The sequence below is a fragment of the Oryza sativa genome, chromosome 5 (genome assembly GCF_034140825.1).
Source record: "Oryza sativa Japonica Group chromosome 5, ASM3414082v1".
Taxonomy (NCBI): Eukaryota; Viridiplantae; Streptophyta; class Magnoliopsida; order Poales; family Poaceae; genus Oryza; species Oryza sativa.
Window position 1 is genome coordinate 27,624,102 of NC_089039.1, and position 22,475 is coordinate 27,646,576.

Consider the following 22,475-nt stretch of genomic DNA (forward strand, 5'->3'; position numbering starts at 1 on the left):
TATCAGCGGCAGATGAAAAGCTAATTAGCACCATCAAAATCATCAGAAAATAGCAATTGATGAAGCATTATTTACATCTAGGCAATGAGGCTCCGAAAGTTGCATAACTAATATCTTTTCAACTTAGCCAAAAACAAAAAATATGCATAAGGATCCTCTTCCATAGTTCCAGAGTACCGATAAGCTCATTGGCAAATCTAATCATTAATTAATGAAAATGAAGTAGAAAGTACCAGGCAAATGTTATGCCTCAGAACTGTCAAAAACTTGATAGGCATCACGATGTTTAAATTAAGATTCCTAAGCCTTTCAACAAATTCACCACCTAGATTGCATAGCCGCCAAACCCTGAGACCTTCCAAACCCTGATAGTTCCATCAGTGTAGCCAGCGAAGAGGGTGCTGCCATCAGCGCTCCAGCTCAAACTTGTGCAGTACAGCATCTAAGCAAATGTAACGGCAGGTGTCAGTACACATTCTTTTTAAGGAAAATAAATGCGTAATCAAGTTCAGTTAAAGAATTGAATACATATTAATACAAGGTGCACAGTAGAATATAAGTCTAGGGGGAAACAGCCAAAGTGCACAATAGAACAATTTAAGGACTATTGAGATTTCAAGGAGAATGCACATCCTCTATAACAAATTGCATGTGCTCAATCAAAAGGGGTATGAGAACTGTAACAGAAAAGGTTTCCGTGGTAGAAAATAAACAAAACATAACATTAAGAAAAGTTTGCAAAACTAACACAAAATTCAAGGTGTAAAGATCAACTTTGTCAAAACTGTACCACTCTAGTGAGAAGGTGCGGTCAAATTATAGTTTGAAGTTAAATTGAATTACTTATAGCAGAGACTAATATTGCTACAGCTCTACAAGGATATGCAGAGGTATACCGAAATGCTGGTTTCCAAATAGTTACACAGGCACATGAGGGACCAATCAGCACCATGGTTGATGAAACTAACATGTAAACAAATAAAATGCAGCATTTTATATCTACTTAGTATATAGTAATATAAATACATGTATACAATTCAGTGGAGAAGGGATGAGCATAAACATCAACAGCATCATTGATGAGTACGTATTACTGAGAACAGATCATAAAACTGATTAGATCATTAGATCAACACAGAACAGAGGATTCGGTACCTAGAAATATAAATCAGCGGGACTAATTATGTATATGACCTGCTGATAACATACGTACATGTGATGCTTGACCACATGAACATGATGCTGTGAGTTAAATTGGATAACCTGCTCGCAATGAGCTTAATAAGCATCAAAACTACCCTATCCTACTACAGAGGATCCTGATAAATTGAAGGGCGTAACAATAATAGCACCAGGAATCCAAAATGCAACACGCGAGAACCACGATGGAACGAATCACACAATACATCCTAATCAGACAGAACGACAGAACATGCATCACGCGGTACATCCTATTCAGATTCAGGCAGCAACGAATGCACGATACATGTGACAAGCAAGGCTAACGAGAGAGGCAAAGTGCAAAAGGTATACCTGGCTCTTGAAGGCCTGGACTTCTGGCTTGAGGTCCTGCATGACGAGCTTGGACTCGAGGTCCCAGATCTTGACGGAGTCCTCTGTCGCGGCGCAGAGCCAGTAGCGGTTGGGCGAGAAGCAGAGGGAGTGGATGATGGCGCCGGCGTCGAGCTTGTACAGCATCTTCCCCTCGGTGAGATCCCAGAGCAGGGTGGTTCCGTCCTTCCCACCGGAGGCACACAAGGAGCCGTCTGGGCTCACGGCGACGGCGTTGACGTAGCCGTTGTGGCCCTCGAGCTTGGTGCGCAGCTTGCAGTTCGTGAGGTTCCAGACCTTGACGCTGCGATCCCACGAGCCGGAGACGATGGTGGGGGCCATGGGGTTGGGGGAGAATCTGACGCAGGAGACCCACCCGGTGTGGCCCTCGCCGGCGCCATGGTCGCCGCCGATGGTGTACTTGCACTCGCCGAGGGTGTTCCAGAGCTTGATGGTGTTGTCGCGCGCCGCGGAGACGATCTGGCGGTTGTCGACGGAGAAGGCGACGGAGAGGACGTCCTTGGTGTGGCCGACGAAGCGGCGGGTGGTGCGGCCGGTGGCTAGGTCCCAGAGGCGGAGCTCGCCGTCCCAGGATCCCGAGAGCGCGAACTGGCCGTCGGAGCTGAGGACGACGTCCTGGACGAAGTGGGAGTGGCCGGTGAGGCGGCGGTACGAGACGCCGTACTCCGGCGGGGCCGCCTCGGGATCCGTGGCCACGGCGGTGGACGGGTTGGTGATGTCCCACACCAGCAGCGACTTGTCGCGGGAGGAGGAGACGATGAAGGGCGAGTTGTCAATCGGCGCCGCGATCGCCGTCACCATGTCGTTGTGGCCGCGCAGGACGCCCGCCAGGGTGAGCGACTCCTGGCCCGCCATCGTCGCCGCGGGGGTGGGCAACCGGGGCTCTCGACGGCAGATGGCGGCGGCGGAGGAGGGGAAGGCTAGGAGAGGAGGCGGCGGAGGGGAGAAGCCGAGGAATTTATAGTCGGGAGGAGTGGGGGGGTAGGGTTTATCTGGGCTAGAGACGTGGACGGGATATCCTGACCGTCGGATGGGATCGAACGGCCAAGAGTGTATGTCTTCTTTTTTTTTCTTTCGTCGACCTATGAACTCTAAATAATCGGGTATTTCGTTGAATAAGTTATACTGCGCCCGTTCAATTTAGATATTTTTTTCAGTAGTTTTATCATAGTTTTATTGTGTTAATGGATTACTAGAATATGTCACATCCAATTTTAAATTCGTTTTTTTGACGATGGAAGTATCTGTGAAAAATACAGTGCGGATCAAACTATGAAAACATTGAAAACAAGGTGCACCATTCAACTCAGAATTTCAAGTGATGCTGTGTCCGTTCAATTTTTTTTTTAGGATAGGACTGTTCAATTTGGATGTGAGCTGTGAGAGATAGTGTGAATTGAAATTTGAAAAATACGATGCAGGCTTGCAGTATCTTAATTTTCTTTCCGAAATATCGAAGACTTTGGTGGACCAATGAGTTCTTCTGCTTGGGCTCATTGGGCCGGATTGGTGAAGAGCCCTATGTTTCGCCGTGAAACTTTTTTTTTTTTTTGCGGGGTTCTCACTCTGACCGTCTGACGTCACTCTGGAGCTTCAATTACAATCCGGTGCAACACGTGTGGAATAATACACCTAGATAAACACTGTGAAATCATACTAGCAGTAGAAGCTGCAAGAGAATCCTCGCTTTTGGGATTAGATATACGTAAATAATAATAAATTCCTAAAAGCCATAGAGAGGCCTAATCCACCATTGAACATCTGCACCTGTCAACTTCTCCACTATCCAAACCAGCAAATCACATTGCAAAAGTGATGTCAAAATTCAGAAAGAAAGGCAACCGAAAGATGTATCAGAATCAACGAGTTTTTTTTATTCTTTTAACTCTGCAGTTGTAAGATAGGTTTGCGTTGGTAGAGGGTAATCCTGAGCCTTAGGCAAATGGCAATATAGTATGACTTGATGATGCAAACCTTCCCCTGCAATTGTGGTCAAGTGCCTTCATTCCTTGAGTTTTGCTCGAAAAGAATAGCTTTCTTGAGTCAATAAGCATCATTCCGTTTTTGCTGTCAAATTTCTCTAATGCTTTTGGTTCCCTTTCTGCATGAACAACTAAAGCATATCAGAAGCTAAAGCATAATCAGGAAAAAAAGAAGTCTCAGAAGCAAGCAAAGAGGCAATAATAATACAGGCAACTACTCCATCTCTTGCTTCTCTCTATACAATCTCCCAATGTTTCAGTCTTCAGATATCCAAATCCCCCATTGCAAGCCTCCTCTTGTAGCTGCTATTTCCTCCTGGCCTTTCTTGGCCTCTGCATTTGCTCACCTCCTCGAATTGTCGAGGAAGCTCATGCCTTGATTTTTCTCTGTTTTGAACTGCAATTGCAGGTAATGATCGTTTGCTATGCTCAATTGCTCACTTCTTCGTGAAATGGAAAAGAATCATCTTGAGCCGTCAGATAAACATGTTCAGATACACAATTTGCTTTTTTTTTCTTGCAAATTACATTCATATTTGTATTTGTAAACGATGTGTTCTGATTTGATCTTTATTGTGCTTGGATTTTCTTAACTTTCTCAGGGATGGCGGACCACTTTGCAGTAATGGCCGGCCGGTTGCTAACGGAATCGACTGTTCAGTCTGCCATTGATGAGGCCTCTGCTGCTGCCATGCCTTCTTCAGTGATTGCTTCTGAACATAATGATGTTCAAGATGAGAGGGAGAAGAGTGGTGTTCTTGTAGAATGTAGAATTTGCCAGGAAGAGGATGATCAGACCTACATGGAGACCCCTTGCTCCTGCAGGGGCAGCTTGAAGGTAAAATTCAGTATCAAACTAATTAAATTCCGTTTCTGCAATTCGGGGTATGCCAGATTTAGTTGTTAAACAACTTTATTGGTCAAGGAATCTATTTAGGCCATCAACGTATTTTGCTTCTGCACAGGATATTTTTAGGCTTATGATAAATTTTGTTCCTGTATTTCAGACCTCTTAATCTGTAGTAGTGCTGCGAAATAAATTTTGTAACAGTGCTATATACATGTTTCTTTCAGTATGCTCATCGCAAATGCATTCAGAGGTGGTGTGATGAGAAGGGAGACACCATATGTGAGATATGCTTACAGGTGAAATTTTCACCGAACACCTAGTACTCATGGCCATCTCAAAACAAGTTGCTCCTACAAAGAAATTAACATATAGTAGCCTGTATTTCTGTGGATACAGCAATACACACCAAACTACACAGCACCTGCAAAGTTGTTTCAACATGGAAGAAACTCAATTTTCTTCAGGTAATTGATGTATCATCACAAAAGAAGCACGATTCTGAGCTTCTGATTAGACATGGATCATCTCAAGCTTTATCATTTGCAGAACTCCTGGTTACATTCAAGCACAGGTCATGCAAAACACAGACCGAAGTGCTGCTGCCTCAACAAGCTACGATCCTGAACTCCCCAACCCAAAAGGTGTAATCTATTGTCGCATAGTTGCTCTAACTGTAAGTGCCTGAAAAAAAAAAGAATCATCATTTCGTGCCACCACCAAAAATTAACATTCAGACACACTCAAATTCATCAGCTGATGGTACTCTTGCTACTCCACGACGCAATCTCGGTTTTCCTCGGTGATCACGATGCTTACACCGTCGCAATGATCACTGTAATTCTCTGAATTCTCAGATAATAGCACACATATTGATATTACCCTACTACTTTGATGATTGATTATTTGAGCCAAAATCATGCTTCTGAACCAGCTGCTGATGCTTAGAACGGCTGGAATCGTTATACCTGTGTACATCATCTTGCTGTCCTTAACTGAACTGCTTCATCGACGCAACCAGCGGCAGGTTCACCAACCTCATTCTGAATTCTTGATATAAAAGACACAATCTGCAGTTCAATGCTGCTGAACAATCCATGCAGCTTGTTTCACACTGCAATCTAACCGTCAGAAAATGCAATTGCCAGATTTCAGACGCTGCTGCTGCGGTGAACATCAACCAGCAGGCGCCACAGTCACCGCGGCGACAGCATGTCATCAGCATCCAATAAGTTCAGAGATGGAACATGTGTACGTGTATATACAAAGGCATGTCACTTGGATGAGGTTTTGGGCTCAAGATGTGCGATCAAGATACGAAGATATGCAAGACATTGGTGTGATGTGTGAGTAGTTGCTCTTTGTAAATATTGTGAAAAAAAAAGTGCATGCGTAAGCGGCCACTCGCTTCTTAAGTAAATCAAGATGAAGTGAGATTACTGTACATAAGAAGAATACAGACAATACACGATGAAAATGGGTACAGCTGATGTACCTGCTTAAGTTGAAAGTAACATGAGATTTTTTTTTGAGGGTAAAGAGAGAGCTTTATTAATGCTTAAATAAAGGGTTACACTCCTGATTTAATAAATCTAGAATTCTTGCGGGAGCACACAACCTCCACTCCGCGCAGGACCTAGAACACATTGCCATTTGTGCTAAAACAGGTGCTACCCTATTTGCTTCTCTCTTTATCTTGTGCACTTGCACTTGCTGAAGGCATTGCATCACTCCTTTAATCTCTTCAATCGTCGTCGCCCAGGCCGATTTCAACTGATCATGCCTCATTAAATCTCTAACAATTTCTGCATTGTCCATCTCCAGCACAATGGGCATGTGAATCAAGTCAACCGCCGCTCTGATCCCCTCCAGACATGCTAGCGCCTCTGCCTAGGCAGCTGAACCACATTGATGCAGGGTTCTATGGGCCGCCAGTAGCACTAAACCCCTGCAATCTCTGAATATAAACCCGACACTAGCATCCCCGGTTTCTTCCCTAAACCCTGCATCAACATTCAGCTTAGCGAAGCGCTCCGGCGGTGGACACCATTTGTCAGTCAGTTTGTTGATACTTGTAGATAGAGATATCTGGTTCGGTTCCCTGTACATAGGACCCTTTCCTTTCTTGTCATCTTCTCGTTGTCGGATTGGCAACAGTTGGCCTTCATAACTAACCAAGAAACTGACTGATTCAGCAATTGATGCACTTCCTTTGCCATGGATCATGTCGTTTCGCAGGTGCCAGACTCTCCAGAGTAAATACATAACATGCTCCTTTTATGTACTCTGCAGACTATCCAACAGCACTAATAGCCAGTCCGGCCCTGTATATGCAAAACTCCTTTCAGCCGGCAACACCCAATGTGCTCTCATTGCCTCCCGTAAGCCTCTAGCTAGAGTGCACTCCACCGTAGCATGAAAACCGTTCTCTTCAGTCATCCCGCAAATCGGGCATATGCCACTCTGTTTTATCTTTCTCTTTCTCTTATTTCCCCAAGTGGGCAATCTGTCCTGGGCAAGCTTCCAGGCAAAAATTCTCACTTTTGGTTGAACATTTGTTTGCCATATATTCTTCCAGATCTTCCTTTCACCATTTGTCGCCGTACCAGATGAAGCTTCCACACGAACCTTCCCTGATTGATTCCATGCTAACCTGTAGGCGCTCCTGATAGTGAAAATTCATGTCTTCTCAAGGTGCCATGCTGGAAAGTCCGTCATCTCCCTTCTAGGTATTTTGATCTTCAGAATTCCAGATGCATCATTTTCCTGGACTATATGTCTGATTAAAGGCTCATTCCACGTTTTGGTTTCCGGCAACATGAGCTCATGTACATACTTGAGACGATTCCAAGCTTTCTTCTGCAGAATCACTGGGTTTTCCCCATGTGCAACCCATTGACTCCTCCAGATTTTAATTTGACGCCTATCTCCTATTCTCCAAATCAAGCCTTTCTTCAGTAACTCTAGTCCATACTCGATGCCCTTCCAAGTCGGTGATGAACCTGAAGGGAAGGCCGTATCAATTAGTGATCCATTTGGATAGTACTTCGCCTTTAGCACCCGAGCACACAAACTATCTGGATTGTCGAGCAGTCTCCATGCCTGCCTTGCTAGTAAGGCTTGGTTAAAGCATCTAATGTCTCGGAAACCAAGTCCTCCGAATAGTTTGGGACTCATTAACTTTTCCCATCCAATCCAGTGTACCTTCCGTTCTCCTTTATCATGTCCCCACCAAAAGTTCCTCACCATCTGTTCATACTCCTCGCAAAATCTTTCCGGCATTTTAAACACACCCATTGTGTATGTTGGCAGGGCTTGGGCCACACTTTTTATCAAGGCTTCTTTTCCAGCCGCAGACAGAAACCTTTCACTCCAATATGTTAGTCGCTTTGCAAATCGTTCTTTTATTGGTTGAAATTGCTCTGCCTTCATTCTCCCTTCCGGCATTGGTAAGTGTTATGAAAATAGATGCACAACGGAGACACAAATTTTACGTGGAAAACCCTTGCGGGAAAAAACCACGGACGCCGACCGGCAATGATCACTATAGAGTAGATGATTACAAACGTAGGGGAATAACAATGGGAACGTCACCCCTTCCCATATGGCTTACAAGAGTATATATAGGGGATAATAGAAGGACACCTAATAGGATAGACATGAAGTCATACTAGGAAACTAATCTGAATATATTGTGGGCCCAAAATTCGGATCACATATTTAACAATCTCCACCTTGAGACGAATTTCCTCTTGTAGCATAAAAACATCAATCACCAAAGATACCTCATGTAGGTAAAATCACCGCGCGCCAAATAGTCTCTAGGACTATACTGTAACACCAACCAAGCTTGAGCAAAGCTCAAACTTAGTAGCAGGAACTGGCTTTGTCATCATATCAACTGGGTTATCATGAGTACTTATCTTGCATACCTTGACATCACCTTCAGCAATCACACCTCGAATAAAGTGATATCTCAAATCAATGTGCTTTGTTCTCTCATGGAACATCTGATCCTTTGTAAGGCATATTGCACTTTGACTATCACAAAATATATTAATGCAAGACGTAACTCCACAAAGCTCAGTGTACAAACCTCTAAGCCAAATAACTTCTTTACAAGCTTCAGAAATAGCCATGTACTCTGCTTCAGTAGTAGATAAGGCAACAGTTGCTTGTAAACTTGCCTTCCAACTAACAGCACATCCTCCAACAGTGAAAACATAACCTGTGAGCGATCTTCTCCTATCCAAATCTCCAGCAAAATCTGAATCCACATAACCAACAAGTCCATCACTAGATCTCCCAAACTGCAGACAAGCACTAGATGTACCACGTAGGTATCTGAAAATCCATTGAACAGCTTTCCAATGCTCTTTGCCAGGATTAGCCATGTATCTACTGACAACACTTAATGCATGTGATAAGTCAGGACGAGAACATACCATTGCATACATAAGTGAACTAACTGCACTTGAATAAGGAACTCTAGACATGTACTCAATATCGTAAGCTGACTGTGGACATAAATCTGAAGATAATCTGAAATGTGCAGCTAAAAGAGTACTCACTAGTTTTGCATCATGCATATTGAAACGATGAAGAACTTTTTCAATATAACATTTCTGACTAAGATATAACTTGCCAGAATGTCTTTCTCTAGTAATTTCCATACCGAGAATTTTCTTCGCTGCACCCAAATCCTTCATCTCAAATTCACTACTCAATTGTGCCTTCAACTTTGCTATCTCTGATTTATCTTTTGCAGCAATCAACATATCATCGACGTAAAGAAGCAAATATATAGCTGAACCATCAACAACTTTGAGATAAACACAGCTATCATAATTGGATCTTCTAAACTTCTGAGAAAGCATGAAAGAGTCAAATCTCTTATACCACTGTCTAGGTGACTGCTTCAACCCATAAAGAGATTTCTTCAACCTACAGACTAGGTTCTCTTTTCCAGGAACAACAAAACCTTCAGGTTGCTCCATATAAATGTCCTCTTCTAACTCCCCATGTAAAAATGCAGTCTTAACATCCATTTGCTCTAGTTCATAATCATGCATTGCAACAATACTGAGTAGAGTGCGAATTGAACTATGCTTCACAACAGGGGAAAAGACATCATTGAAATCAATACCTGGAATCTGGCTATAACCTTTAGCAACTAGCCTTGCTTTGTATCTTGCCTCATCACTTGGAGACATACCTTCCTTTCTTTTGAAGATCCACTTGCAACGGATAGGTTTCTTCTCCTTTGGCAACTTCTCCAATTCCCAAGAATGATTCTTTTCAAGTGACTCCATCTCATCATGCATAGCAGTTATCCATCTATTGCAATCATCAGAAACAATAGCATCAGAATATGTAGAAGGTTCGGCATTACCTTCAATTTCTTCTGCCACACTCAAAGCATAAGCAACTATGTTCGCTTCTTCAATATATCTTCGAGGAGGTTTAGTATTTCTTTTGGGCCTATCTTTTGCAATAGAACGTTTTGGAGACTGCTGAACAATAGAAGAATCTGAATCTTCAATAACAGGTGCATCTTGATTAATAGCAACATCTTCTTTTTCTGGTGCATGCCCTGAACTGATCAAGTGCTCCACCTGCACACTTACTTTCTCCTGACTCTCAACAGGAACATTAGTAGAAGGTTTGTCATGTAACATAATTGATTCATGGAAGACAACGTTTCTACTAATCACAACCTTTTTAGTTTCAGGACACCATAACTTATAGCCTTTTACACCAGACAGATAACCAAGAAAAATGCACTTAATAACTCTAGGCTCCAATTTACCATTATCAACATGAGCATAAGCAGTACAACCAAATACTCTTAAGTCTGAATAATTTGCTGGGGAACCAGACCATACCTCAATTGGAGTCTTCTTATCAATGGCATAGCTAGGTGATCGATTTATAAGATAACAAGCAGTGGAAACGGCTTCCGCCCAAAACTGTTTAGGCAAACTTGCATTAGACAACATACAACGGGCCTTTGATATAATTGTCCTGTTCATACGCTCTGCTACGCCGTTTTGTTGAGGTGTGTGAGGAACGGTGTAGTGACGCACAATGCCTTCAGACTTGCAATATGATTTAAATATCTTAGAACATAACTCCATCCCATTGTCAGTACGAAGGATTTTCACCTTCCTTTCAGTTTGTCTTTCAACCATAGTTTTCCACTCTTTAAACACATCAAAAGCTTGATATTTGTGCTTCAAGAAATAAGGCCAAACTTTTCGCGAATAATCATCAACGATAGTCATCATGTAACGAGCACCTCCAAAAGATGTCTTACGAGCAGGCCCCCATAAATCAGAATGCACATAATCAAGAATACCTTCAGTAGTATGTGTAGATGTGTTGAACTTCACCCTCTTATGCTTGCCAAAGATGCAATGCTCACAAAATTTAAGCTTCCCGATGCTTTGTCCATCTAGCAATCCTCGCTTGCTCAATTCTGCCAAACCAATTTCACTCATATGCCCAAGACGCATATGCCAAAGATTAGTAGCATCGGAATTAGATAACGAATCAGAAACTGCTGCAACATTACCTAATATAGTTGTACCTCGCAGATGGTACAGGTTGGCATATTTAATATCAGCTTTCATCACAACAAGAGAGCCTTTAGTTACCTTCAAAATTCCGTCTCCACCGGAATATTTGTACCCTTTGCGATCAAGAGTACATAAAGAGATGAGACTTCTCTTCAAATTTGGAATATGCCGCACATCTAATAATGTTCTAATACAGCCATCAAACATCTTGATCTGAACTGTTCCAATACCTGCAACCTCGCATGGTGTATCATCACCCATCAAAACAGTACCACCTTGAACAGCTTCATAGGTGGCAAACCAATCCCTATTCGGGCACATGTGATAGGTGCATGCAGTATCAAGAATCCACTGGTCACTAGTTTGTGCACAACCAGCATAAGCAACAAGCAATTCTGCATCAGACTTCTCATCAGTAACAACTGCGGCTTTACCTTCCTCTTCTTTCTTACCTTTTGGTATATATTTTCTGGTTCTCTTGTCTTTATCCTGTAGCTTCCAACACTCAGAGATATCATGTCCATCTCTCTTGCAGTATTTGCATGACTTATACCTGCCTCTGGACTTTGATCTCCCACGGTAGATACTTGAGCTTTTATCTCTTGATTTGTTGTTTGTGTTCTTCTCCTGTTGCCTACCCCGAACAACCAAGCCTTCTGCTTGTGAATTTGAACCTTCAGAGGGTACCATCTTCTTCATCTTTTCTTTGGCATGCAAAGCATCATAAACTTCTTTCAAAGTTAGAGTATCACGGCTATAAAGTATAGTATCCCTGAAGTTTGCATATGAGCTAGGCAATGAACACAATAGAATAAGGCCTAAATCCTCTTCATCATACTTTACCTCCATAGACTCAAGGTCAGCAACAATTTCCTTGAAAGCGGAGAGATGGTCCATCACAGACCCATCATCTTGCAACTTGTGCAAAAATAACTTTTGCTTTAGGTGCATCTTACTGGTCAGATCCTTAGTCATGCATATCTGTTCCAGCTTCAACTACAGCCCAGCGGCTGTCTCCTCCTTAAGCACCTCCTGCAAAATATTGTTAGATAGATGAAGATGAATATATGACATAGCCTTACGATCCCTTTTCTTCTCATCGTTGGACCAATCCTGTGTCCTCTTGTCAAATCCAGAAAGCGCATCATCGAGGTCTTGTTGTGCAAGAACGGCTCGCATCTTCACTTGCCAAAGTGAGAATCTTGTGTCTCGGTCCAGGAGCGGTAGATCATACTTCAAACTCGCCATGGGAATTAATCCTGAAATTTGCTAGTAAGAAATTAGGGTAAACTATCAAAAAACACGAAACCTGGTACACTTCTCGTGTGCACGTAGTATAGATCTGAAACTTCCTGGTAGACAAGCTTGTGTGCGCGTAGCAATTTCAACGTGAATAAAAATTCACATGTACAGGAGCGCTCTGCTCCTATCTCGATGGCTTCTGGCTTCTGCCCTACTTTTCCTCGGTGAACGTGCACTGCAGATGGAAGGTTTTCTCTCTGCTTGCTTTTCCTCTCCTGACGCGTGCGCTGCTGCTGCTCTGATTCTCGCACGGCAGGAAGGACGAAGTCGACTCCGCTTTGGATTGGATTTCGCTGAACAGAATTTCGACGGAACGACGAACACGACGACGCGTGCCGCCGATTAGATCGATTTCTTCAATCGGAAAAAATCGCCGGTGGCCGGGACTGTAGTAGATCGATCTCCAATGCTCTGATACCACTTGTTATGAAAATAGATGCACAACGAAGATATAAATTTTACGTGGAAAACCCTTGCGGGAAAAAACCACGGACGCCAACCGGTAATGATCACTATAGGGTAGATGATTACAAACGTAGGGGAATAACAATGGGAACGTCACCCCTTCCCATATGGCTTACAAGAGTATATATAGGGGATAATAGAAGGACACCTAATAGGATAGATATGAAGTTCTACTAGAAAACTAATCCGAATATATTGTGGACCCAAAATTTGGATCACATATTTAACAGTAAGCCCAAGTATTTCTCCTCGAAACTGGATCTTTCGACTTGAAGCACAATTTTAATTTCCTCCTGTGCAATCTGTGGACAAAATTCAGAGAACAGAAGGGAGCACTTACTTGGGTTGATTAACTGTCCTGTGCTTCTCTCAAATAGATCCAAAGCCTCCTTTATTCTTGTTGCTTGATCAATATTAGCTTTAAAGAAAAGCAAGCTATCATCAGCAAAAAGAAGGTGACTCACACCTGGGGCAGTGGGGCAGCACGACAGACCTTCAAAGGCTGTATAAGTCCTTCCACCTTTCTTCTCTCTAAAATTTTGGACAAGCCATCCGCAATGAATAGAAACAGATATGGGCTCAGGGGATCCCCTTGCCTTAACCCTCTTGTTGGGCAGAAAGGCTCTGTCATATTACCATTTAGCCGGACACTGTAACGAACAGATGTCACACAGGCCATTATCCACTTCCTCCAAACATCTCCAAAACCCATCCTTTGCATCACCCCATTTAAAAAACCCCAGTCTACTCTGTCATATGTCTTTGACAGGTCAAGTTTAAGTGCACAGAAATTCTGATTCTCCCTGGTACACTTATGTATGGCGTGGAAGCATTCGAACGCAATAAGTGCATTATCCGTAATCAACCGCCCCGGTACAAAAGCACTCTGAGATTCAGAGATAATGTCCTGCAATAATGGTCGGAGCCTGCTGACCAAGCATTTTGCGACCACTTTATATACGACATTACATAGACTTATGGGTTTGAAATCCTTCATCTCCTCCGCCGAATTCTTCTTTGGAATCATAACAATGACTGTGTCATTCACTCCTTCCTGCATCTCACCATTCTCGAAGAACTTCTTAACGGCTTCACATACATCCTTTTTCATGACCGCCCAATTCTTCTGAAAAAATCGGGCCGGAAAACAGTCTGATCCTGGCGCCTTGAGAGGACCTATCTGGAACAGAGCATCTCCAATCTCCTCGTCAGTGAATGGACGAGTTAAGTTGTCATTCATTTCTCCTGTGATCTTTGGCTCAAACATATTTAAAAGCTCCGTCGGCCTGATGCTCTCATCCTTCGTGTACAGCTCCTGGAAAAAACTGCGAGCAATTTCCCCCATCTCATCAGCCTTTTGGATGAGTAACTAAATTTACCATAGGGCGCGAGAGGAGTGTGAGTAAGCGAAGGCGAAGACTGCTTTGACTTTTCACCGGAAGTAGATGACGGTGCGTTGACAGGCCACCTTTGATCAGATTCATCAGGAGGGTCGGAGTTTTGTTCTCCGAACTCCCATCTTTCCGAATTTGACTCACGAAATCACCTTGAAAAATTCTCAAAAGAAGAAAGGATGCGCGGAATATGGCTTTCTATCATCCTACTAAAATTGGACTAAAAATTCGAAGTCAAACACATTCAGAAGATTCAGAAATAAAATAGGAAATTTCACCGTTGCCAATGCTTGCTTAAGTTCAGGTTTGCATTGCTTAACTAGAAACTGGAATTAAAGTTTTGAGGCCAAAGTTTTCAGATAAAAGTTTCCCATGCAAATTTTTTTTTAGATTAAAGTTATTCTTTTAAAAGAGGTGTGTTTTGACACCACGGCTGCCGCTAATTAGCTATCCCGGTGCCGCGACGGACAGATGCTCACTCGCTGAGGCGCTGACGCAACGGGCCGTGAAACAGTTTGGCGTCAGTAGTACTAGTACTCCACTTCATAAATCGATCACAAAGCATTTAATTGCAGGTAAATATCTGAGAACGATAAAGGTTAGTAGAAAGCTACGAACTGAATTCAAAATTTCACTCGTTAAATGGATAGTAACATCCGAACGTATACACCAATCATCCGAAATCTATATGTCAAACTATTACACGTTGATCTATGACATGATGCAACAAAGCTCACATCGTTGCACAAAAAATACACTTGAGTTAATCATCGTACTTCTGTGAGTTTTTCATCTGTAACTGACTGCCCGACCATTTCCTTTCCCACACTGTTTGGAGCACTTACCAAGATTTTAATCCGTCCAGAAAAATACACATTCATTGATGAGCCCCTCTGATGAAGTGCAGGGTGAGCAACTGGTAGGCTATTTTTCAGTTCCAGTTCTTTCTTTGCCTGTAAAAAAATTGACAAATAGAACCTAATCACTTCTCTGTGATATGAAATTCCACGTAGTCACGCGGTAACAATGGTACCCTACCAACCTAAAATGTTTTTTCCTAATCATATTTTCTTTAAAGAGCGTAAATGGTGTGAGTACTTTCTGTTCTTCTGCTGGGCCCTCCAGAAGCAAGCCAGCGCCCCAAATGTACAGCTGGCAATCGCAACACCCAGGGCAGCTCCAATTGGGACGCTTGCAGCATTAGAAATCGATGAATCCTCTGAAACTATCTTCTTCTCTTGTTGCTGAAGAGACTCCATGTAGGTCTCCTTGTAGGATGATACAAGCTTCTTTCCATAGTAGTTAACCAAGAATTGATACACTGCATCCTCGTTCCAGTCCACAGCTCCATCGGTGACCTTGCTTGAGCGGTAGCAAGATGGGCAGAGCTGATTTGGAGGCCAGGTAACCTTCGGAAACAAGGGATCACCAGTTCCCATATCCTTTTCTTCTTTCATCAATCTCATATTGACTTTGTTATGTGTGCTCCATAACCAGAGACTGAGCTCACGAGCAGTTCTGAAGGGGGCTGACACGCTACAGGTAAATGGCTACAGTCAGGCATGTCGTAGATATATTTTTTGAATGATGGTACAACACAAAGTTAGTTTTCCAAACCTTGAACACATTTCATAAAAGTGCTTGCGGCATTCCTCACAGATGAAGAAGTTGTGAATAAAATCACATATTGATGTAAAGGTTGACTGGCTCTCTCCATCCCCAATTCGGACGGTTAGTGAATGCATCAAAACCCATAGACCACAGCTGATACAATAAAAAAAGATGTATGTGTGTTATAGTTTATCAACTCCTATGGCCTTTCAGTAAAGGTGCTGTAAAGATATATGTTCGAAGCATTTGCAGAGAGAGAGAGGCGTCACCTAAATCCTCTTGTTTCACTTTTACTGCCGCGGCAGAACAGCTGCAACATTGGCACACAGAAATAAGAAGAGAAAATTCAAGGGAATAACTATTGCTAGGTACAGATATTACTTGTGATAAGATCAAGATATGTAAATAAATATGGGCTGTGGGATCTAAAATATGTGGATCACGTGTGTCGACTAAACATTCTACAGTGGTTAAGGATCCTCTGTCTGCAATGAAACTAGATTAACTCAGTACTAAAGAAGCTACATGCAAATAATGCTGCTGTTGAAGTAAACTATGTCAAAAGATACAAGATGTTGCTTGCTCCTAATGCTATCATTCATATAACGGATTTACTGCAACATTTAATGAGAATATCTCAAAATCAAAATTAAGAATGATTCATATGAAGTTGCATTTTCTAGTTTAGTATAAAAGAATGCCTAATGAAGAATTCATTGCCAACCGCTAGGCCTAGCATTAGACAACATACCCAATATCCACGTGGCACCTCTTTTCCACAGATCCAGTGGTTCTCTTCCGCAACACTTTCCAACAATTTAGAACCCTCTTGTGAACTTAACGACAGATTCGATGACCAGTGATCATCGAAGTTAATAAGTAGCTCAGCAGATCCCCTTCGGCACCTAAAGAATCAACCAAATGCACAAAGAAAGTTATATGCATTTTCTCTACTAGGAATTTAAAGGTTCACTCGTACCTCTTGGATGGGTGACGAGCCACCAAAATTTGTAAAAATCTGATGAGCGAATCACGATTCTTTGGTTTGATCGTCTACAGTTTGCAAGTAACATTATTAGGCCATAGTCAGAAAAAGAAGAGCAAACATCACATCTGCTGTGAAATTTCATCGTTAACTCACCTTGCGCTCCAAAATTATCTGTAACGCTTGAGCTGTTGCTTCCTCAACATCGTAAATTGCTTGAACAATCTAAAACAAAAGATCGAATTAAGTCAACAAACGTTAAAGAAAATTGAAACATAGTGCACATAGCAGTATCTCAAGCAAATTGTTTCAAAGAAATATCTGATAATTGAACCTGCTCAGGATCCGAAGCATTCTTTGGAAGCATATTTTCATTCTCGTACTTTTTGTCTTCTAAACTGAAAGAGCTGCAGATACCATAAATAAACAATGCATCAATAAAATACCAACATGCCTATAATGGTCAAACAAACCAAAAAGGTAACAGTCAATAGAGAGAGGCATGAGCATAGTACAGGTAGCTCCTGTTTCCATATCTACTGAACTTTTAGGTAGAGCAGGAAAGACTAGGATAATAACTTGCCTTTTCATCTGATTATTTATCCACTTCAGTAAACGTTCTGCTGTTCTTCCATCATCAATTAACTTTATTTCATTATTCTCTTGCTTGGGATCCCACTTAGCAGAAGCAAATTTTGTTGGTGGACCCCAAAGTAGGAAAGGGTAATGGTCAACTGAGAATCTATTGCAAAGATCGATGTTCACCTGTGCTGTCAAACAATCAAAAGAAATAAAGTATTACTCCATTGAAATTACCAAATTATTGGACATTTTGACAAAACATGGAAGCTAAAATCAGTCAAAATAAGAGGTGCCAAAGCTTCATTGCAATATAGCTTTCAGTTTGGTAACGAAAAATAGATATCAAAGGATTGAAGATATACTCCTGTGGATAATCTCATCATCCAGTTAAGGATTTAACTGGACCATTCCATCAAACCTAATCCCTTTTGTAAGTGCTTTAGTTGTCTACATTTAGGAGACTGACGAAAGTTATCACTCTTCACCAGAGCTACTATACCTTTGATGCACAATCAACCCTAGCCATCAGTATTAACCCTGGATGTGCAGCGTCCCGACCATTGAATAGTTTTGCAACCTTCTCATAATGAGGCTGGATGTAAGGAAGGAATTTAGCAAGAGTCAATTTGCTGTTCATAAATACACTGTGCACCACTGTTTTTTAAATTAAGTACACAGCTACCACAATAAGCTTCATACCTTGTAGTTTCTGCAAGCTGGACACCTGAGCAAACACGGTACGTATTTCAATTAGCATCAATTCAACAATAAAACAAATGCCATCTAGGCAGCCTCAAAAGAAAAAAAAAAGAATACCGATATGACCAATAGAAGTTCATTCCAATTAAAATTATCTCGAGTAAGTGAAAACTTGAGGCTCTGGAGAAACTATACGCCACTTCATAGTTCATATCTAATGCATATGGACTAACCTATTCTGAATAGTGACGACTTATAATGATTAACCAATGGAATATAATATCAAAATAACTTGACATGGAATATTTGGAAGACCAGAACATGGACATTAGAGTGAAAAGGATAACAAAAGGATGCTAATCATTCAAGTCCTTGATTCCCCATAAACAGGTCCATGTGTATTAATCAAATCGTCAAGTTCCATTAAATCATGTGAGGTACAGTATCAATGCTCATATAAGTGTATTATTTTTCCTGTTAACATCCAAAAGAAGCATTTAAATATAACTCAATCTCATGAAGCTAAAATTTCAAAAAGAGATGATCTCTGCAAATTAGAATTAAACGGCATGGCATTTATAGCCCAATGTGGGGAACAGTGGAACTTACATAGAGCAAAAATGACCGTACTTATGCTTTTGAGAAAGTTCCGCACACCCCAAATCACACAAGAAATATCGCATCGAAGCAATACTCTGAGTAAGTGGCAACACTGAGAAACTATATAGTGATAAACTTACAACCCAGTCAATTCCTCTTTCATCATTACAGTAAATGCTCCACTGATTTTCCATAATTAACTGCTGGCCTACATCCGATTTAGTCCTACATATAACAAATTTCCAAGCTTCGGGGCTCATTCATGTCTGCACCTTTCTTCTAGCTCACAACTTCACAGGTCACAGTACTACAACACGGACAACACTCCCAGGGTCGCATCCTCACATGACATTTCAAGGTAGTACGAGCGAAGCATTTATTGGTTACTCTCATCGAGTTTTGAACAACACGCATCCTTACTCCTTCTCTATTCAATGAAATTGGCAGCTTGCCGATTCGTTCAAAAAAAAAAAAAACAACACGCATCCATCCCACCAATCAGACCTTGCAACACCTACACAACCCTACATGCTTGAAACCCCAAAAATTGTGGATTATATTGGCATTCACTTGCTCACAGACGACGAAACGAGTAAATCATTTCGATTCTATAAACCATACATCGGGGAAGACGACGAAACCCCGCAGTCGCATCTCACGCCATCGGACTACCACGATTCTCATCCACTTATCGATTCTACCAAGTACTACAACTAACGCCTCAGTCACGAATCGGGGAGAAAAAAACGAGTCAAAGGCGAGAGTCGAACCAGTGGGCGAAGAACTCGACGACGGCCCAGGGCTCCAGCGAGGCCTTGAGGAAGGCGTCGAAGTTGGTGGCGTTGAGGTCGACGGCGGCGTCGGCGTCGACCTCCCCGGGGCCCTCCCTGCCGCCGAGCGAGCGAGCGGCCGCCCCGCGCGGCGCCGCGGCGAGGGAGGCGGCGGCGAGGACGAGCACCAGGACGACGCGGCGCGCCACCGCCGCCGCAGCCATGGATCGGGCCACCGGATCTCTCTCCCGCCGCCGTGATCCGCTTCGGACACCTGCCCCCCTTCTCGTTGAGTCCTAGTGGTGGGACTAGGCTAGAGGGGGGGTTTAGATTTTTCCTTTTTTTTTCCCTCTCTTTAATAAGAAATTGCTTTTTCGCGCAAATAGCTATGCGATTTCGAGAGGCGCGCTCTGATTGGGCGTGGGGTTATGCTTGTCGTGGAAGCTAACGATGCTAAAGTGAGACTTTCCGTCGCTGACAGGTGGGGTCCATACGGGTTGGAGGGAGGTAGGGCCCACATGCAGTTGCTGTAGTTGGGCTGAGTGGCTGGCTGACTCTAGTATGTGTTGCTGGGTTGGGTGGTATGCTACGTTGTGCTTTTTGAGAGTCAAACAGGGTGAACATAAGAGTTCTTTGGAAATAATACTTCTAGTCTTGTTTTTTTTTTCCTTACCTAATTTCGAGTTTAACATTTAGAGCAGGAATCTTGTTTGCTATATCAAAATTTGGTAGGAGCTTTCACTTTAATTATATTTCTTGGAACTTTTTGGAAATATTGGTGGACAAATTTAGGATCAAGACAAATGCGACGATTTGATACATAAGTCAACTGTAGTATGCAGTGTTAACATGTTAGGTTTGCGTGAGTTACAACTTACTTGTCAAATAACTGTTGCAACAGATTATTCAAAATAGCAAATAATTGAAGTCCTTGTTAAAAAAAATGGATTCTACTTGGTTGAAACAAGATTATTCATCATAAAAAACAAAAAGAAATAAATACCATAGTTAATTTTTAGTGACATATACACAAGTACCGACATGTGTTACACAAGTACCAACTACTATCTTTTAAAGTAATATAAATATAGATAATTTTATCGTTAAATCAAAAGAGAATACCACTGCTAGAGAACAGTCATGTTTTTCGCGGATATTTTACACGGTCTATAGTGCGTATTCAATACTTATCTGTGAAAGGAAAGACATTTGTCCTGCAAGAGAGAACGTCTCTTCAATTATTTTTTTTCTCATCTTAATTGTCTATACTAATATAAAAGATGGCAGTGGTGGTCACCACCACCAGGCAACTACCATGCGAGACCCATGAATTGTAAGTTGCTTGTCTCTTAGCCTCCACATGCTATAGATCATGTCGACATGAAAATATGACAATAGAATATTATGAAATTTTCATCTTTATAAAATGATAGCAAAATTAGCATAATGATAAAATATTAAACAATTAAAAAAAGTCATTGCAACGCACGGACATTATACTAGTTATTGAAAAATTTATAGAGTAGACCAACATGTGATATGCCAACAAGTATAAATTTAACCATGTGCTATAAATTTTCCCATGTTAGGGCCTGCTCACTTTGATGCCATTTTCAACCATACCATTTTTTGGTAAATTTATCAAAAAAATGTCTACGTTTAATTTTTTGCCAAATTTGGTAAATACATAAGAAATCCTGCCCAAATTTTAGCAAGATGGTTTTTAGCAATATTGTCATCTTGCCGAAATTTGGTAAGGTTTATTTTGGCTATAATCTGAACGGGCCCTTAATTTTCTTAATTTTTTTCCATAGCTTTGAATGACATGTCAAGAAACAAGTGGCATCACCGATAGAGAAAAAAACCACCTTGGTCTGTCAAGTTGTGTATGGTTAATCACCACTGCAGTCTATGCTGCGTATTCAACTCACATCTATCAAGTTGTGTATGGTTAATTACCACTACAACCTTATGCTGTTCTCCAAGTATTTATTCCCATTTGCTCATATATTTTTGACTTGTGACAATTGGTAAAAATATATGAAAAAATCCCCGCATTGATTCCAGTGAGGTCGTCAACTCACCAATAACATACGCTTTATGTGGTGGACTGGTGGTATATATCTGTTAGTATGAACTTCCTAGAATCAGCCTCTCAGTGCACAGTAAACAAAAGAACTGAACATCCACCAGTAATCTCTCATGATCAATGCATGTTTTTATTGACTCAACCATAGATGTTTCATGTTTGTAGTTAAACCCTCTATGATCTGGCCATATGCACTGGCACTGCAATGCACTTCTAATCCAACAAAATCCTGCCATTTCGTCCGTGTTCTCTGCTTTTATCTTGTATCTCTACCACCAAATCACCAATCCATCTATGACAATATTCAACCAAGTGAAGACATGTTGTACCAGATGCTTGTCACAACGATTTACAAACAAGTGATCTGTCAGATTTTGAATTCATTCTGAAGCATGCATGCATCTTGTGCAGGTTTTTGAAAACTGTTCTGATTACAAATGAAGGTAGGAGTACTATACTATCTTTCCGCTCAAATTCAACGAGCACGCGTGCACGCCAACGAGGCTTCCCCTAATTGGCTGATCTGTCGCACTTCGCGCCACCGATTCATCCATCTCTGAATGACTGAATCTGATCTGTCAGATTGCCTGATGGTTCTTGAGCAACCTCGAAGCTATGCCATTTGGACCAACATAAAAGAGTGATTCATAGAGGCCATCTGGACCATCCCTATATGGCTAGACACCATGGCTTCAGTTTGCTTGCCCAATATCTGGGCTTTTGGCTGCAGAAAAGAAAAGGGATTTTACTAATCATGTCAACTGCTGAACAGTTATAAACAGCAGAAGCAGACTGAACAAGATGGCAACTGCATATATGAACATTCTATGGCATGACGTGAATTCGTAGCCTGCACGTGATGCACAGCGTGCTGAAGATTTTCCTCTCTTGAATAAGACATGTACCAGCGATGAAGCGATCGATCTCATGATATAACTAAGTTCTTATGCGAGTATTTCAACGGAACGCATGCAAGTATGTACGTGGTCGTTTCAGTCG

The 22,475-nt window shown here is 41.8% G+C and overlaps 3 protein-coding genes across 5 annotated transcripts; 1 reads left to right on the forward strand and 2 right to left on the reverse strand.

Moving 5' to 3' along the window:
- Position 1: 1 nt before the first annotated feature.
- Positions 2 to 2,504, reverse strand: LOC4339539 (guanine nucleotide-binding protein subunit beta-like protein B). Its single transcript, NM_001402622.1, has 2 exons — positions 1,534 to 2,504; positions 2 to 442 (listed from the first exon to the last, which is right to left on the reverse strand). Exons 1-2 carry the CDS (start codon positions 2,425 to 2,427, stop codon positions 326 to 328), a joined length of 1,011 nt encoding a protein of 336 aa, NP_001389551.1. The 5' UTR covers positions 2,428 to 2,504; the 3' UTR covers positions 2 to 325.
- A 1,062-nt stretch (positions 2,505 to 3,566) lies between these two features.
- Positions 3,567 to 5,915, forward strand: LOC4339540 (uncharacterized). The gene is made up of 8 exons (XM_015783375.3): positions 3,567 to 3,963; positions 4,157 to 4,392; positions 4,629 to 4,700; positions 4,801 to 4,868; positions 4,951 to 5,077; positions 5,158 to 5,238; positions 5,336 to 5,428; positions 5,550 to 5,915. Exons 2-8 carry the CDS (start codon positions 4,159 to 4,161, stop codon positions 5,631 to 5,633), a joined length of 759 nt encoding a protein of 252 aa, XP_015638861.1. The 5' UTR covers positions 3,567 to 3,963; positions 4,157 to 4,158; the 3' UTR covers positions 5,634 to 5,915.
- Positions 5,916 to 14,684: 8,769 nt separating this feature from the next.
- On the reverse strand, positions 14,685 to 19,717 carry LOC4339541 (sulfhydryl oxidase 1-like). 3 transcript variants are annotated; one of them, NM_001420782.1, is made up of 12 exons: positions 19,388 to 19,717; positions 18,018 to 18,042; positions 17,818 to 17,910; positions 17,320 to 17,501; positions 17,071 to 17,143; positions 16,893 to 16,961; positions 16,731 to 16,804; positions 16,503 to 16,656; positions 16,021 to 16,061; positions 15,758 to 15,904; positions 15,239 to 15,676; positions 14,685 to 15,093 (listed from the first exon to the last, which is right to left on the reverse strand). In NM_001420782.1, exons 1-12 carry the CDS (start codon positions 19,609 to 19,611, stop codon positions 15,072 to 15,074), a joined length of 1,542 nt encoding a protein of 513 aa, NP_001407711.1. In that variant the 5' UTR covers positions 19,612 to 19,717; the 3' UTR covers positions 14,685 to 15,071. The 3 variants fall into 3 exon arrangements, with proteins under 3 accessions (NP_001407711.1, NP_001407712.1, XP_066166382.1); NM_001420783.1 differs by having other exon boundaries at positions 15,183 to 15,676; XM_066310285.1 differs by having other exon boundaries at positions 14,999 to 15,676; positions 19,388 to 19,685.
- Positions 19,718 to 22,475: the final 2,758 nt, after the last annotated feature.